General features: G+C 41.3%; 1 protein-coding gene across 4 annotated transcripts in view; it reads left to right on the forward strand.

The window, feature by feature from the left end:
* SMC4 (structural maintenance of chromosomes 4) overlaps positions 1-16,024 on the forward strand; it is an 83,008-nt gene that overhangs the window by 16,059 nt on the left and 50,925 nt on the right. For all 4 annotated transcript variants that reach the window (XM_066620778.1, XM_066620781.1, XM_066620779.1 and 1 more), the window contains exons 6-12: positions 698-862; positions 2,289-2,416; positions 6,835-6,975; positions 7,172-7,322; positions 12,292-12,456; positions 13,384-13,617; positions 15,130-15,315. In XM_066620778.1, coding sequence (XP_066476875.1) covers positions 698-862; positions 2,289-2,416; positions 6,835-6,975; positions 7,172-7,322; positions 12,292-12,456; positions 13,384-13,617; positions 15,130-15,315 — 1,170 coding nt within the window. The remainder of the gene's footprint in view (positions 1-697; positions 863-2,288; positions 2,417-6,834; positions 6,976-7,171; positions 7,323-12,291; positions 12,457-13,383; positions 13,618-15,129; positions 15,316-16,024) is intronic.

Consider the following 16,024-nt stretch of genomic DNA (forward strand, 5'->3'; position numbering starts at 1 on the left):
CCCTCTGTGCCCAGCGACTAACCGTACTTCTGTCGACTGCAGATTCTCCATAGACTGTACACAAACGTTTGTGAATGTTCCCAACAGTTTCTTTCTCCGCAGTGAGAAATTCAGTGACGACACGCTGCTTGTAACATACATCACTTACAGACGCCATTTCGAAACACTGCTGCAGCTACGCTATCTGTCTGAAGAAACCAAAAATTTGTGTGCGCACTCCTGAAAATTCAAATAATGTATATCTAAAGTTTCGCTTTCGTACCATTACTGTAGGCTGAGAAAAAAAATGTGGTGCATTACTTTCTGGGCGACCCTCGTATAAGGGAACTAGTTATGTGTATTGTAAAAAGTTATGTTTTTGCTGTATCCCATACCCTAGTGCATTCTCAGTGTGACTATGTTTGTCAGATTCTGTGAAAGTATACTAACTGTGCCTCTCCATGGTTTTCAGAGCCTTTTGGGTGGGATAAAAATGGAATGATGGGAGCTGGACCTGCAGAGGGGCACCACATGATGATTCTTCATTGCAAATGTTGGCGTGTCTGGGCTGTATCATTTTGCTCTACTTAAGATTTCTGTCGGCTCTGACTTGTTAATCCGAACCATTTCCACACATAGTTGCGCCTGTAACTTAGAACAATTTTGTTTGTGGCTTTGGATACAAGAACCTGTGGAATTTTTATCAAATCATTTTTAGGGAGAAGTTGAACAAATAGCAATGATGAAACCAAAAGGCCAAAATGAGCATGATGAAGGTATGCTTGAATACTTAGAAGACATAATAGGATCAGAACGATTAAAAGAACCTATCCAAGTATTATGTCGAAGAGTTGAGCTATTAAATGAACAGAGGGGTGAGAAGGTAAGACTTTGAATTACTAATTATTGAATTTAAGTGTGGTATAAAAATGTAAATATTGTCCTTCTGAAAAGCCTTTGGGAGAAATCAGGATTAGTTTCTGCATGTGCTATGGGAGGGAGCTAAATGTTATTCCTGGACAGTTGTTGTATCAGGTCCCGTCATCTCTAGCAGTTCAAGTGACCCCACCCCTACTAGGAGGCGCATCTTGAAATCGGTGTTTGCCATCATTCTGTCCAGCAGCAGTCTGTGGCAGGTCTGGGGTAACCATGGGTGGTTTCTTTGTCATGGGGAACTCTTAAACCTGTGGTTTCCAAACTCTCCACCTGGCGGCTTCCTTGACGTACTGGGCCGTTGGCCCCAGCTTCCTGTTAGGGCTACAAGCCTATACGTTGTATAGGCTGAAGGGTTTTTTGTGAGAATTTGTTGGCTCTCCTGGCTGGTTTCTGAAGTTCTCCTGGGAGCCACAGCTCGGGAACCACTGCCTTATACATTTTAGGTTTACAGTGAGTCCTAGACTCTGCAGGCTTGGGGACCCATTTATTTACATTTATATCATCTTAATTGCTCTCAAGGTGGCTAAGAAAAATACACTTAAATCAATAGAAACCCTTCAGTAAAATTAAACAGATTCAAACTAGCAATAATAGAGACCATTTCATATTATAACTGCCACAAGCAGCAGTTGTACTGTAGTGCTTGTTGAAACAAATGGGTTTTCGGTTCCCTGTTAAAACTCAAAAGTGAGGATGCCTTCCATACCACTTGCAGCAGAGCTCCTATCGAGGTGGGGGAGATAATAGAGATGAATTAAAACTTCTGGTTATGACAGTCACCTGCTCCCCTAGGTGCTGTGTCGGATCCAGGATTACCTCCAAGCTATGCACATCCCCTTTCAGTTGGGATGCTACCCTAGCAAGTATGGGTTAAGGTTCTCTGTCTTTCGAGAATGTTTGATGGATCTGAATGGCATTCTGGATTCTGGGGAATTTGCTGTCTTAGTGATCGTGTAGAAGCTCTGGTCCACCTAAAGAATGGAGAAATGATCCGGGCAGTTGACTCCATAACTCTGGGCAATAAAGTTAGGAGATAGACTAGGGATGAATCTGAATATAGGCTAGAACCTTTGACAATTGGTGTTCTGTTGATCCCTTTGCTTATAACTTTTTTTTGTCTCTTGCTTTTGTGTTCTGATTTAGGTAGTGTTATGTGTTTAATAGTTTTGTGAGGCACCTTGGTGGTTTCTTCATGGACAGAAAGACAGAGTATAAATATGTTGAACTGTGAATAACATACTAGCTACATAAAGTGCTGATGTCTCTTGCTGATGTCTCCTGCTTCATATAAAGTGTTCTTAAAGTGTTCTTAATACGTACATATTAAGACTTTCTCAACAAAGAAGCCACTAAATCCTGTGTATTGTGTCTAGTTGAATAGAGTTAAAATGGTAGAAAAAGAAAAAGATGCCCTGGAAGGAGAGCGAAATAAAGCACTTGAATTTCTTGCATTGGAAAACAAGATGTTCAAGGAAAAGAATAAGATATATCAATATTACATGTAAGTAAATCCATTGGGCAGGGGTTATTCCAGAATTGGTGAAGTTAATTTATGCATTGAGTGTTTTTCCCTTTAAACCAGGGGTCTCCAAACTTTTTTGCCAGAGGGCTGTATCAAATGTCTGGCATGGTTTTGAGGGCCAGTAAAAAAATATAAGATTTATATAAATAAATAAATTTATATTTGTGTGTGTGTACACACATATATATGTGTGTATATATATAATTTTTACATATATATATAAAAATAAATTTATCAAAATAAATTATGAATGGGCTCATTCATTCAACCTCTCTGGCCCTTAGAACACACTCCAGATGCAACCAGAGCATATTTCCAGTCATGTTTGGCAAAGTGGGCAAGGGGCTTTCAGGGGACAAGAGGCTGGCTGTGGGCCAGATAGTGGCTTACCGCGGGCTGCATCTGTCCCCCGGGCAGGGGTTTGGAGACCCCTGCTTTAAACTAATATGAATGTCTGTGTTGGATGACAATGTTCCTACGCTGAATAGACTAAGGACCGAATCCTATCCAACTTTCTAGCACCCATGCAGCCTTGAGGTAAGGGAACAAATGTTCCTTACTTTGAGGAGGCCTCCGCAACTGCCCCCCACTGCAGGATGCAGTATATGCCCCGTTGGCATGTCTGCATCAGTGCTGGGAAGGATAGGATTGGGTCTTAAGAGATGTGCTGTAGTAAGTGAATCCTGTTAGAATCAGTTCACCATACTACTCTTCTTTCTAGTTATATTTAAGGGCTGTAATGTGGCACTGACATCTTTGAGAGATTTATTTAGCATGACAATCTTTGAAAGATTCAGTTTGCTGATTTTCCTCCCCTTGATTAAATTACAAGGAGTTGATGACACTATGCTATTTTACAGATTCGAAAGATATGTTGCTGGGCTTCACAAATCCATCAACGTGAAATGACTGGTGGTAGATCACTACTGAGAAGCTACAATGTGGGATATGCATTTTGCTGGATTAAACAGAATCTTAAATTTTTTGCCTTTAAAAATCTTAAGTAGTGAAAACATATCCAAAACTTGAGATGCTCTGGCATTGCCAGAGCAGCTACAGTGGCATCATACAAAGCATAGCAGAGTTTTTCTGACTTTGCTCCTTTTCATCTTAAATTTGCATTTCATAGAATCATAGAGTTGGAAGGACCTACAACAGTGTTTCTCAGACTTTTAGCACTGGGTCCCGCTTTTTAGAATGACAATCTGTCCAGGACCCAACAGAAGTGACATCATCAACCTGGCCAGAAGTGACATCATCCAGCAAGAAATGCTTTCCTGAGAATGCAGCAAGCACTGAAATTGTGCCATTTTCCCTAGATAGGCAGGCTATAAATAATTAAAATAAAAATAATTAGAAATAAGGTAAAACGAATAAGGGGAGATGAGATGGGGATACTAGCCCTGTTCCACCAAGTGAATTCTCCCCGTAGCCTGACTGCAAAAACCTTGACCTCCCCTCTAAAAAAAAAAACCATAAGATTTTCAGCCCTACCCAGCGCCCAGTTCAATATTAAGTTTTATATTTAAGCCAGTTTGGTGCGATTGGGATTAAAATCAGTTTTAAACCCTAAATGTTTTTTGTTCAGGCTGGATTGAGATTCAAAACGTCCCTCTAAACAGCATTAAAAACCCAGAATGATGAGGAGAGGAAATGAGCCTCCATTGGGGGAGGAGGGATCTGTAAAAGACTACAACCCTTTCCAATCAAGCAGTGGTTCCAAACATATTAGCACTAGAACCCACTTCTTAGAATTGCATACTATCAGGACACACCAGCTGCAGCTTCTTGCCTATGTCGACCCCACAGATAAGTCAAGGGCAGGTTTTGAGCCAAAAAATCATGGAATTTTCTATGACCCTCGAATAAGTTGGGTGTGTGTAAACTTAAGGGGCTGTCTGAGTCTGAATAATTTTGTCTGATTTTACCTGATTTTGTCTGAGCCCAGAGCCTGAAAAATAACCTACCAGTAATTGTTACCTAAGAACTGTACAGTCTCTAATTTATTTAAAACATAGTAAAAACACAGTATACATACATAGTATGTATATATAGCATAGCAAAAACAGTATTAAAAACAGTCTCTGATTTATTAAAAACTATGATCTATCTCATAGATCATAATATACATTTTTATTCACAATCTTTTTGTAAACACTGTCATAGTAACACTGTAATCCCATCCACACTTTGCTGGGATTAAGCACCATTGACTTTAATGGGACTTTCTTCTGACTAGACAAGCCTAGGCTTGGGCTCTGAGTGCACTGTAAACAACTTGCCAGTAGAACCATTAATCAAATCCTCCTTTAAGGTGCCTGGTGTCTTAGGCCAGAGGCTTATACAACACACAATTTGGATCACATAATTGGGAGCATGGAATTCAATTCACAGCAGAGAGATAAGCAACAAGGAGTGACTGAGCAAGTGCAGCTGCACATACCAACCTGATTTACTCAAATAGACCCTCTGCACCTCCCACCCGCCTGTGCCCAGCCAGTCCCCTACATCATGCCTGGAGCTGGAGGAGCCCCAGAGGAGGCAGGGTTTGTGGAGGCAGCCTGCTGGCTGGCAATCCTTTACACCCTCTCAGAGCCCACCACATGCACTCCCCGCAGTGCGCAACCCCACATGCACACCCTCAAGTGCATTCCACCCGTGCAGTGGAGTGGGGGGCGTTCTGGCTGCCACCACCACCAAACCAACAGAGGGCAGGGGGAGTGCGCGGGAAGCGTCCTGTGTTGTCAACTCCCAAGTGTATGGCTGCAGCGGCAGTGAGGGAGGCATGCTGCCCCTATGTTGGGGAGCACCTGGCAGGGAGTAGCCAGCTCAGGACACTCCCTGCGTGCTCCCTGACCTCTGTTAGTTTGGCGGTGGTGGAAGCCAAGACACCCCTGTTCTGCTGCCTCCCTCACAGGTGGTGGAACTGCATTGGGGAGTGCGCATGGTGGGCTCCAAAGTCTGTGGAGGAGTGCTGGTTGGCAGGCTGCCCCCACATGCCCTGCCTCCTCCAGGGCACCCACCCACAAATAAGGTTGCGACTCACAGTTTGAGAATCCCTGACCTACAAGATAATCATGAAGAACCTACTAATGTAGGCTTGTCCACAACGATACGTTCCAGCAGTAGATGGGTAATGAGCCTCTGCTTAGAGACCTCTAATGATGGATTGTCTACTGTCTTCCAAGGCAGGATGTTGTGCTGCTAACCAATGCTATTGTCAGGAAGTTCTTCCAAATGTTTAAAAAAATCACCTTTGTCATAATTTAAATCCGTCTGTCCTGGTCCTACTCTCTGGATCAACCAAGAAAAATGCCATTCCATCTTCCACATGACAGCCCCTCAGATATTTATAATAGTTATGTCATTTTTAACTGTCTGTTCTCCAGACTAAATATGCCTAGCTCCTTCAGTCTGTCCTCATGGGACATGATCTCCAATCCCCTCTCCATCCTATTCACTCTTCTCTGGACTTGCTCCAGTTTGTCAATATCCTTCTTAAGTTGATGCACCCAGGGCTAGACTGTGTTCTAGGTGAGGTCTGACTGAAGCAGAGTACAGGTGGCCTGCATTATCTGGAGTTTCGGAACCCTTGGATTTCTTCTTTGGGTTCCCAAACCTGTGGTGCACACCGGCCTCCGAAGGGTCTTCTGAAGTCCACAGAGGCCACTTGCAACTGACTATGGCCTCTGCAGGCGTCACAATGAAGCCCGCAGTTGTTTAAATGTTATCATTTTCAGTGAGAACCAGAAGTCGCCTTTAAATGATTTTGGGTAGCCTGAGGCCTGCAGAGGATGCAGACAGATGCAGTTGGCCTCTGCAGATTTCAGAAGAACCTCCAAACTCTCCAACCAATTTGGATGGCAAGGGGCGGGTTTTGAATACCCACCATTTTCCTTATCTGTGGGGGATTTAGGAACAGAACCCCAGCAGATCATGAGGGCCGCATGTACACAGGTATCATTCCTTTGTACTCTGGATACTATGGTTCTGTTGCGGTCTAGATTTGCAGTTGCCGCCTTCGTTGCTGCACCACACTGCTGGCTCATGTTAACTTGTTATCTATTAAAATGCCCAAGTATTCACATGTGCTACTGCTTAGACTAATATTCTCAATTTTCTATTTGTGCTTCTGATTTTCTACCCAAAATAGTTTACATTATCTGTGCTGAAGTTCATTTTGTTTGCATCTGCCCAGTTCCCCTTCCTTCTAATAATAGTCTTTAATCCTGTTCTTGGCCTCTAGGGCAGCAATTCTCAAACTCACAAGGTGTTTGAGAACCTAGGGAAGTCTTGGTGGGGGTGAGGGGCGGCGCCTTTCCAGAGTTCACCCAAGACCTCCAACTATTTATGATAGTTTGACACTTTTTCATGGAAGTTTTTCTTCTTTCATTTAGTTATGACTTGCAGAAGCGGGTAACTGAATTGGAAACGCAGAAGGAAAAAATAAATGAAGACACGAAAGAAGTTAATGAGAAAAGCAGTAAACTGGCAGAAGAAATGAAAGATAAGAATAAGTCTCTGAAAGAAGTGGAGAAGTAAACAATAGTTCTGTTACTTTGCAAGCATTAGATTTGAAAGTTTTGACTGCAGTCATTTTGTTGTTAGACCCCTTATGTCTTTTATGTAACAAGCACAACTTTGTCATTGTTTGTCAAAGAGATGAAAAGTACCTTAATCTGATGTTGCTATTTTAATAACTTGTAAATGTAATTGACTTGTTTCTTCTTTTAGAGAACTGAATAAAATCACATCACTTATAGAAGAAAATAAAAGCAAATTTACGCAGCTAGATTTGGAGGATGTTCAAGTAAGAGAAAAACTAAAACATGCAAAAAGCAAGTTTAAAAAACTAGAGAAGCAGCTTCTAAAGGATAAAGAAAAGGTACATCTATAAATGGTAGCTTTTTGACTTTTTCATGGGGGGGAAAGATTCAAATATATAATACAACTTGGGAAAGAAAATTGTTTGCTTCACAATGTTAAATATCTAAATGTGGTGTATTAAAAGTTAAGAGCCATCTGTGCGCCTGAGCCTAAAAAATTTTGCTATCTCATAATCACTTTGCTTTGAAAGGAATAGTTCTGTAAGTATGCTTATTGGGGTTTGATCCTATGCATATTTACTCTGAACAAAGGGCCCAATCCTATCCAAATTTCCAGCTCCGGTGTAGCCACAATGCAGCCCCCTGGGAAGGGTACACATGTTCCCATACCTTGAGAAAGCTCCAGTGACTGTCCCTCCACCACAGGATGCAGCACACATCCCAGTGGCACAACTGCACCAGCACTGGAAAATTGGATAGGAGTGGGCCCTAAGTTTCATTGACTTAAAGGAGTTTTACTTGAAAGTAAGTATGCAGGTCTGAATGACAGAGATGTAGTAAAAGTCACCTTTTTAAACTGCTCTATTAAATACTGTTGTTCAGGTAAAATCATAATGTCTATACTTAATATTTTAGATCAGGGAATTTGCATTCAAGTTCTCAAGTCTCAACCACAGCTACTGCACTGTGTGCTGCTATGTTTTTTCCCTTTTGGCCTCTAGGAGGCCATCACGAACAGTTTATCAAGATCATGGGCACATTTCAATTTGTGGTGTAAATGGATTGCATCCTCAAGTTGTACTGGCATGGTCTTGACCAAGGCCTAAAACCCAACATTGTAAAAAGACAAGCAGCAATGTTGCGCTCATTGCTAGCTATCAGTAGAGCTGTCCTGTTGGTAGCCCACCTCACTATCAGTCACTTCCTCAAGGTGGTGTACTCCCATGCTATACTGCCCCACCTTAGCATCTAGATATTGCATTCCAGACATGGATAGGCCCTACTTTCAATTTCCCCAGAGTGGTTTCCTTATTCTGCTTCACACTCAAGATCTTGTTTCTGGTGACTGTAGTCTGCCAGCAGAGCGTCCAGGCAGCTCTTTCAGCTGACCTGTCATTCTGCATGTTATAGAAACAAACTAGTGTTTAGTCTTTGCTGGCAGAGACTATGTGTTCAGGTTGGATTCCTTCTTTATTCAGAAGTGATTTCTCACTTCTGAGCAGGAGCTTCTACTATCTTCACTTTGTCTTAATCCCGCTCATCCTAAAATGAGGGTGCTGCTTCCTAGATGCTGGAAGGAGCCGTAACACCTTATCACAAGAGAATTAAGCCCTTTGGACTTTCATCCTCCTTTTATGTTCTTTACAGGCTGAAGGGCAAGGCTTCTAAAACTTTCCTAGTAGTTCACACCATGCATATTGGAGGCCTACAGAGTTGCTGAGAAGCCTCATGTGGCCCGTGGAGAGCCTCTATTCGGCACGCGGCCAACCTCTGATTCCCTGAGAGCCTCTGGTCCAGTTGACCAACCAGGACCAGAGTTGTGCTTGTGTGTGCCTTATTTTCTTGGCTTTGTTGGTGCTTGGAGAAATCCTGGATATTTGAGCCCATTCATTCATTCATCTAAGTTCCATCTCTAATGTATTTATTTAAATTTTATATTTTTTTTCCTGCCCTCGATACTGTGCCAGATAGTTGATGCAGCCCTTTGGCTGAAAAGGTTAGAGAACCCTCCTCTATTCCAGTGTTTCTCAAACTTGTTAACACCGGGACACTCTTTAGAATGACAGTATGTTCAGGACCCACCGGAATTGATGTCTTGACCAGAAATGACATCATCAAGCAAATTAAAATAAGTAATTATCAAGTAAAGCAAGGGGAGGTGAGATGGGAAAGCCAGTCCTGTTCTACCAAGTGAATTCTCTCTGTAACCTGCCTGCAAAAACTTCATTTCTACCTTAAAAAAAATCAGTATGATTTTCAACCCTCACCAGTGCCCAGTTCAATTTAAGTTCTTATATTAACCAGTTCAGTGTGATTTGGAACAAAATCAGTTTGAAATCCAACATGCTTTTGTTTGGGCTTGTTTGGTTTTAAATCCAACATGTTTTTTTTGTTCAAAGCTTCTCTCTAAACAGCATTAAAATCCCAGAGCAATGAGGAAATGAGGCTCCAGGGGGGAGGAGAAATCTGGAAAAGACAACAACCTTTTCAAATAAAGTAATGGTTCCCAAACCTATTAGCACCAGAACCCACTGTTTAAAATCACACACTGTCAGGACCCACCTAGCTTTTCAAGTCTAAAAAAGAAAAAAAAATTCACCTTATTAGCTCTAGTCTGTTTTTACAGTGATGTAGCTAGTGGGGGGGGGCGGTCCACCCCGTGTTCCACCCTTGGGGGGATGACAACACAAATGCCCTAACATCGCGAAGGGTAGGGGTAACCGCATCATGCCATACTTCATTGGATGCGGAATTTCCAGCGGAATGCAGTGCAAAAAAACCAGAGTTAAATATCTCCTTTCCATCAAAAGTTATGGCCAAAAAACCGGAAACCCAAAAATGCATGGAGCCCTATGGAAAGTGAAACCGAGCCATATTGCATGTTTACTTGCAAATAGGTGGACTTGCCTTAGTGCAGCGGAAAGGGCACGCTGAGAGGAATCCAGCGACACCAGAATGGTTCCTGTCCGATGAAAGCAGCCCCCAAAAAACACCCAAGAAGGAAGTCCCTCCCTCCAATCTGAGGAATGTATTGAGCCCTATGGAAAGCAAAAGGAAGCCACATGGTCGCGTTTACTCCCAAGTAGGCAAACATGCCTTGGTTCCTGGTCAAGTTTGTCTCTTTCTCCCCCCCCTCCAAGCCTGGATCTCCCACAATCTTCCTAGTGACCAAAATTCTGGAAATTGTGGCTTTTAGGAGTAACACCATCATGTTATATACCATTTTATCCATTGCTTATGGGGAAATATTCACTGCATTTATTTTCTGGCCATTATTATTACTCATTTCATGTTATGACTATTGTTATCTCTGTCTCACCTACCTCACAGGGTTGTTGTGAGGACAAAATAAGGGGAGGAACCATGTACACCACCCTGCGCTGCTTAGAGGAAGGGTGGTATAAAAATGTGAATTAATAATATAATATTACTTAATTACATCATATGGGGTGACAAAATTTTATGGGCCCTGGGGTGTCAAATGACCTAGTTATGCCTCTGTGTTTTTATCCCTTTGGTGTGTGTGTTGGGGGGGGGAGTGCTGCCTTCTGGAGCATTTGTTGAGTTCCACTTTCATCAGATCAGGACCATTCTGGTGGCCTTGCATTCTCCTTTGTCTGACCTTCAACACAAGTCAAGAGGCATTTGTTTACTCATGAGTAAACACAACCATGTGGCTTAATTTCACTTTCCATAGGGCTCAATATATTTGTCAGCTTGGAGTGTGGGACTTCCTTCTCGAGTGTTTCTGGGCGGGTGTTTCATCAGGTTGGGATAATTCTGGAAGCATTGGAGTCCTTCAGCCTGACCTTTGCAATGGTCCAAGGCACATTTGCCTAATCTTGAGTAAACACATGATGTGGCTCAGTTTCACTTCCCATAGGGAAGCTCTTTCTGTATAAGCAGTATTACAAAATTAATATATTTTTGTTTGTTGGGATGACCTTTAGGAAGCCTTCCATTCTAAAACCCATGCAGCATCTCCCCCTCCCCCTCTGGACGTACAGGTGGAGCCTGTTTATCTGTGAATTTGTATCCATGGATATGACTTAATGTGGGTCCCCCAGACCCATGTTGAACCAGATTTGGCCCAACCAGAAGCCTCCAAAGGTGTCTGGAGCTGTGCTCTGGTTGCCTCTGGAGATCTTTCTGAGGCCCCTAGAGGCCGCACACAGCCTCCTAAGAAAGGTCCCCAAAAACATTGGAAGGCCACTTCCGGTTTCACTGAAAACTGGAAGTGGCCTTCTGATGCTTTTGGGGCTTTTCAGTTGCGTTCGGAGCCCCAGTGATCCTAAAAACTGCAAATTTCATTATCTGCAGTTTTCGGTATCCCCGTGGGGTCCATGAATGGATCCCCTGCAAATACAAAGGCACTACCTGTATGCTGCAATTGAATGCCCCAAAGCTGAGAACATTTGGAGAATAACGAGTAAAAAAGAGAATTTCTTTATTGTGAATTCTTATTCTACTGTTTTGCCTGATAGTAGACAAATACTCTCTCTGTTCTTGCTGACCCGATAAGCCTTCTGTTTAGGTCTCCTAATCTGACATTGGGGACTAGGAGTGGAGGTAAAGAGGCCCTTGACCTTTCTATTGATTCATGGAGAGAGAGAGTTATAGTAAGACATGCTGCCTATTCATGCCTAGTTATGTGCTTTTTTTTTTAAAGAATCTGTCTCCTTATGAGTTAATCAGAAAGCACTCCAGAGTACTTGACCCCTGTTGGGTAAAACAGGTTGAAGGAGAATTCATGGTAAAGAAATTCTCTTTCTCAATATACTGCTCATTGTAGACTTTTGAGTTGTTTAAAATATAGGGGGCCCTGTGTCGACAGATCCTGTATCTGCAGATTCACTTATTCAGGAAGCCCTCCACTTACCCCTATAGGGAGTTCACCAGGCCTCCTAATGCTTTATAAAGCATTAAAAAGGTCACTTCCAGTTTTAGAAAAAACTGGAAGGGGTTTTTTTTCACCTGTAGGATTCAGTCTGAGCCCGGCAGAGGCTGCTGACAGATGTCCACAGCCTCTGCTGGACTCAGAGGACCTACCAGAGGTGAAGGGAACAGAGCTCTCCTTGCCTCCGGAGGGTTGGTGTAGGCGTATCCATGGATTCAGGTATCTGTGAGGTGTTCAGGAACAGAACACTTGTAGGCTGAGGGCCATAATGTATATTTATATTGAAAATTTTGTTTGATTTCCTACGTCTTACCCTTAAATCATTCATAAAACCTGAGAGTTTTGTATCTAGGGAAATCTTTCACCTTTTACCTTTTAATTTTCCGCAACTAACACCAGATTTTTCACAGGTTGAAGACTTAAGAAGCGTTCCTGCCAATAGTGAATCTACTATCAGTGAAGCAACAGCTAAGAGAGAAGTTCTAGAAAGAGAAAAGGAACAGACAGAAGAAAAACTAAGAATTGTTATGGATGGCCTAAAACAGGAAACACAAGGATTGCAGAATGAGAAAGAGGTTGTTTACATTGAGCTTCTGATTTGTTAAAGTATTTTCCCTTGTGTCTGGAAACCAGTCAGATAATTAAACGTAATAGAATTCTCTCAGTAAAAACAAAATAAGAATGAAAGTATATTAAAGGGTTAAACTAGTTTTGCTGTTTTGCCTGGTAGTTTCGGTTATTTCCCAGTAATCAGCTTTGTGGAAAATTACACCTACTACTGCCATAGTACAGTGCTAAGTATCAGGGACATTTATGACAAGTTTTGTGAAAAGATGTCTGTGCTCCTGACCTCTGTTGTGGCATTTTGCCCTTTTTAAGGCCAGTGACAGTTGTTAGTACAATTGCCATAGTATCGCTTGTTTGTCTCAGTAAGTGAACAGTAGCAGCTTCGATAACTGGGTATGATTACTCTTTCTCTTGCTAAACTATACTGCAGAGCTATATTGTCTAAGATGTATTTGTATGTCCCCCTTTTTCTAGTGCTGGAGCAGAGAAAAATTGCTAGGAAATTTACTGATACCATGTCAAACCATTAGTCCATCTAACTCAGTATTGTTGACAATGACTGGCAGTGGCTTCAAGTTTTCAGATAAGAATTCTTCGCTGCCCTACCTGATGATTGAACCTGAGACCTGCATGTGAAGCAGATGCTTTTTTTACTGAACTATGTTCCCTAAATATTATTTCCATATATATTACTGTTGTAATATAATCATGTATTCCCCTCCCCCAATTTCAGAAAAGTTAAATAAATTGTAGTCCTAATTAGACTGTAGTAACCATTTAAGCATGGTTTAAGTAAGCTGACTTGATCCAGACCCACTGACTGGCATCTGCCTGAAATAGTTGAAAACCATTGTCATTTCATTTCCTCTTTTTATATTTTTATTTATTAATCTCATTTCTGTGGTATTTAAAGCAATCTCTGGTCACTCTCATAGGATAAAGAAAAGACACTTATGGATTTCAGCAAAACTGTTAATGAAGCCCGTTCAAATTTGAACGTGGCCCAGTCAGAACTTGATCTTTATCTCAGTCGTCATAACACTGCCGTGTCCCAGTTAAACACAGCAAAAGAAGCTCTACAGACTGCTTCAGGAACCCTCAAGGATAGGTTAGCTGTTATCAAAGAGCTGGAGTCAAAATTACCTCAAGCTGAAAATGACTTAAAGAAGGTTAGACTTTTTGCTTTACATAAGGTTTTTTTCCCCATGGAATGCTTCATGTATGGCTTCTCAAAATTATTAAAAGTTTCTTCAACCCATTTTTGCCTGGCCCACAGGTGTATGTATTTGGTCCCTGTTGCGTATATGCAGTGTTGAGGAGAAATGGCTTAATTGCATTTTTGTCAAATATCTACAGTATAGGTTGAGTTACTTGTAAGGGTTCCTTTCCCAGAACTCACATGGATGGCAAAAATCACATTAAAGCAAATCCATTAAAAAAACAATTTCCCTTTGCTAGGCAATTTAAAAACAGCCTTGCTGACCATTGTAATGCATCAAGCAGTCTCTCTTCAGGTGCTTAGAAAGGCTTCACTTAGAGGCAGCAATCCCTCCCTTCACCAGGAGCCTCAGCGCAGGGTGGGGGGGGGGGAGAGTGGAGGAGGTGATAATCATTGCTATTTAGCATTCTTTCACATGGTCAGGGGGAAGGGAGGGGTCATTTGCCTTGGGGTGAAGCTGTTTTAAGTGCCTGAAGAGAGAATCCATGATTCATGGATTGTCAGCCAGCTGCCCTCTCTTGTATTAAGAAGGCTAATGTTAAACAACTTTTTTCCTTTAATTTAAAGGGCCCTTCTCATTGTGTTGTGATAAAACCATGGGTGAAAAATCAGTGGATAATTAGGTTATACCTGTACAACATCACTTGGAAACCAGTCCCTCAATTACTACTTGCCTGCAAATCTACACATACGCTATTAGATGTGTGATCTGCACAACCTCTGCATTTGGCAGACGTCTCATCATGTAATATACATGCTGTCAGACACATTTCTGTATGTTCCTAATAATAAAATCAACCCATATTAGGTTACCACCATCCCCAGAGATCTATCTTTGGGATGACAGAGTATGATTTTTGGCATCCAAGCAATAGACACTTCTGGGACTGACATTGCTTTCGTTTTGCGCTTATGTATACTCAGTTATGTTGTTGCAGTGAACTTTTGTTCTAAACAAGAAATATGTAATGCAGCCTGTTAGTTGAGGAGGAACACTGGTGATAGTCCAGTGTTGGTGTACTTAAAAGCTTTTCTCTTTGTTTCCTTCAGTGACCAGTGAGGTGGAGCTGAAAACCTTTTGCTATTTTCTGATATTTTTATTTCAATCTACCTTATGTGTTTTTGTATTTTATTGTTTTTAAAAAAGAGTTCCATGAACAAGTAATATAATTAACGGATACAGGTTTGGTCAAATTAATGACCAGAGTTGTAATTAATTTTGTTTCAGGTGATATAAGCATGAATGCATTTCCAAACTGATAGTGCGCTTAATCCAAACTTTACAATGCTGGAAAATTCATCTATTCAATTAAATGTTGACATTGAAATTTTACATTTTATATAAGCAAATTCAGTTTTTTTAGTAACATTATCTAAACGAATATAAAGTTTAATCTTTGTTTAATCTTAAGCCCATGGAATTTTCAAATGCTATAAATAACTGAATATATTTTCTTTAAAGAAAGAGAATGAACTTGACAAACTTGTGAAAGAAGAAGACAACATTAAAAAGTGTATTCAAGACCTGCGTCAAAAAGTAGAAGAAGCAAGAAGCTCTTTAGCAATTAATAAAAACCGAGGAAATGTCCTTGAAGCTTTGATGCACCAGAAGAAATCTGGAAAAATTCCTGGAATATATGGAAGGCTAGTAAGTTAAAATATAACATTTTAGTATATGTAATATAGATTCAATAAATCATTCATCAAGGGAATCAAGGTGATCTATGAGAAGTTTCCAAATAGTCACAGTGATCAGAGCTAGACTTGTTTTGCTTCAGCAAGATGGCAGTTTCACTAGCTGTCACTTACAGCTAGGCAAAGTAAGTCTTGGAGGGCCAGATCTGGCCCACAAGAGCCTTCAGTATGTCTTCTGACTGCTCTCCATCCATGGTTAACAATCAGGCCCTCAGATCATTGCATGCACATATACCAGTGCTTTGTGTTGCCTATCCATATGTGTTAATGAACAGGAAAAGGGCACAATAGCACCCTGACCAACTGAGCATGAGTGAGCATGTTTCTTTTCTTGGAGTATTGCAGATGTAAAAAAAACTGACTATAACAGATAAAGAGAACAAGAAAGGAAGCATCTTATTTTCCTCCCAGTACCTCTTCCAATTAAATAAATGAGTGCTGTGAAAAAGTAGGCAGTGAATGTTACGTGTTCATAAAGCAATGCAGTGGTTCTCAAGCTTTTAGTACTGGTACCCTCCCTTTTTAGAAACTAGCCCTGTTCCACCAGGTGAACTTCCTCTGTAGTCTACCTGCAGTAACCCCTCCCACAAAAAAATTCAGTTAGATTTTCAGCCCTACTCAGTGCCCAATTCAATTTAAGTTCTTATATTTAAACCATATCA

Source organism: Tiliqua scincoides, chromosome 3, assembly GCF_035046505.1.
Source record: "Tiliqua scincoides isolate rTilSci1 chromosome 3, rTilSci1.hap2, whole genome shotgun sequence".
NCBI lineage: Eukaryota > Metazoa > Chordata > Lepidosauria > Squamata > Scincidae > Tiliqua > Tiliqua scincoides.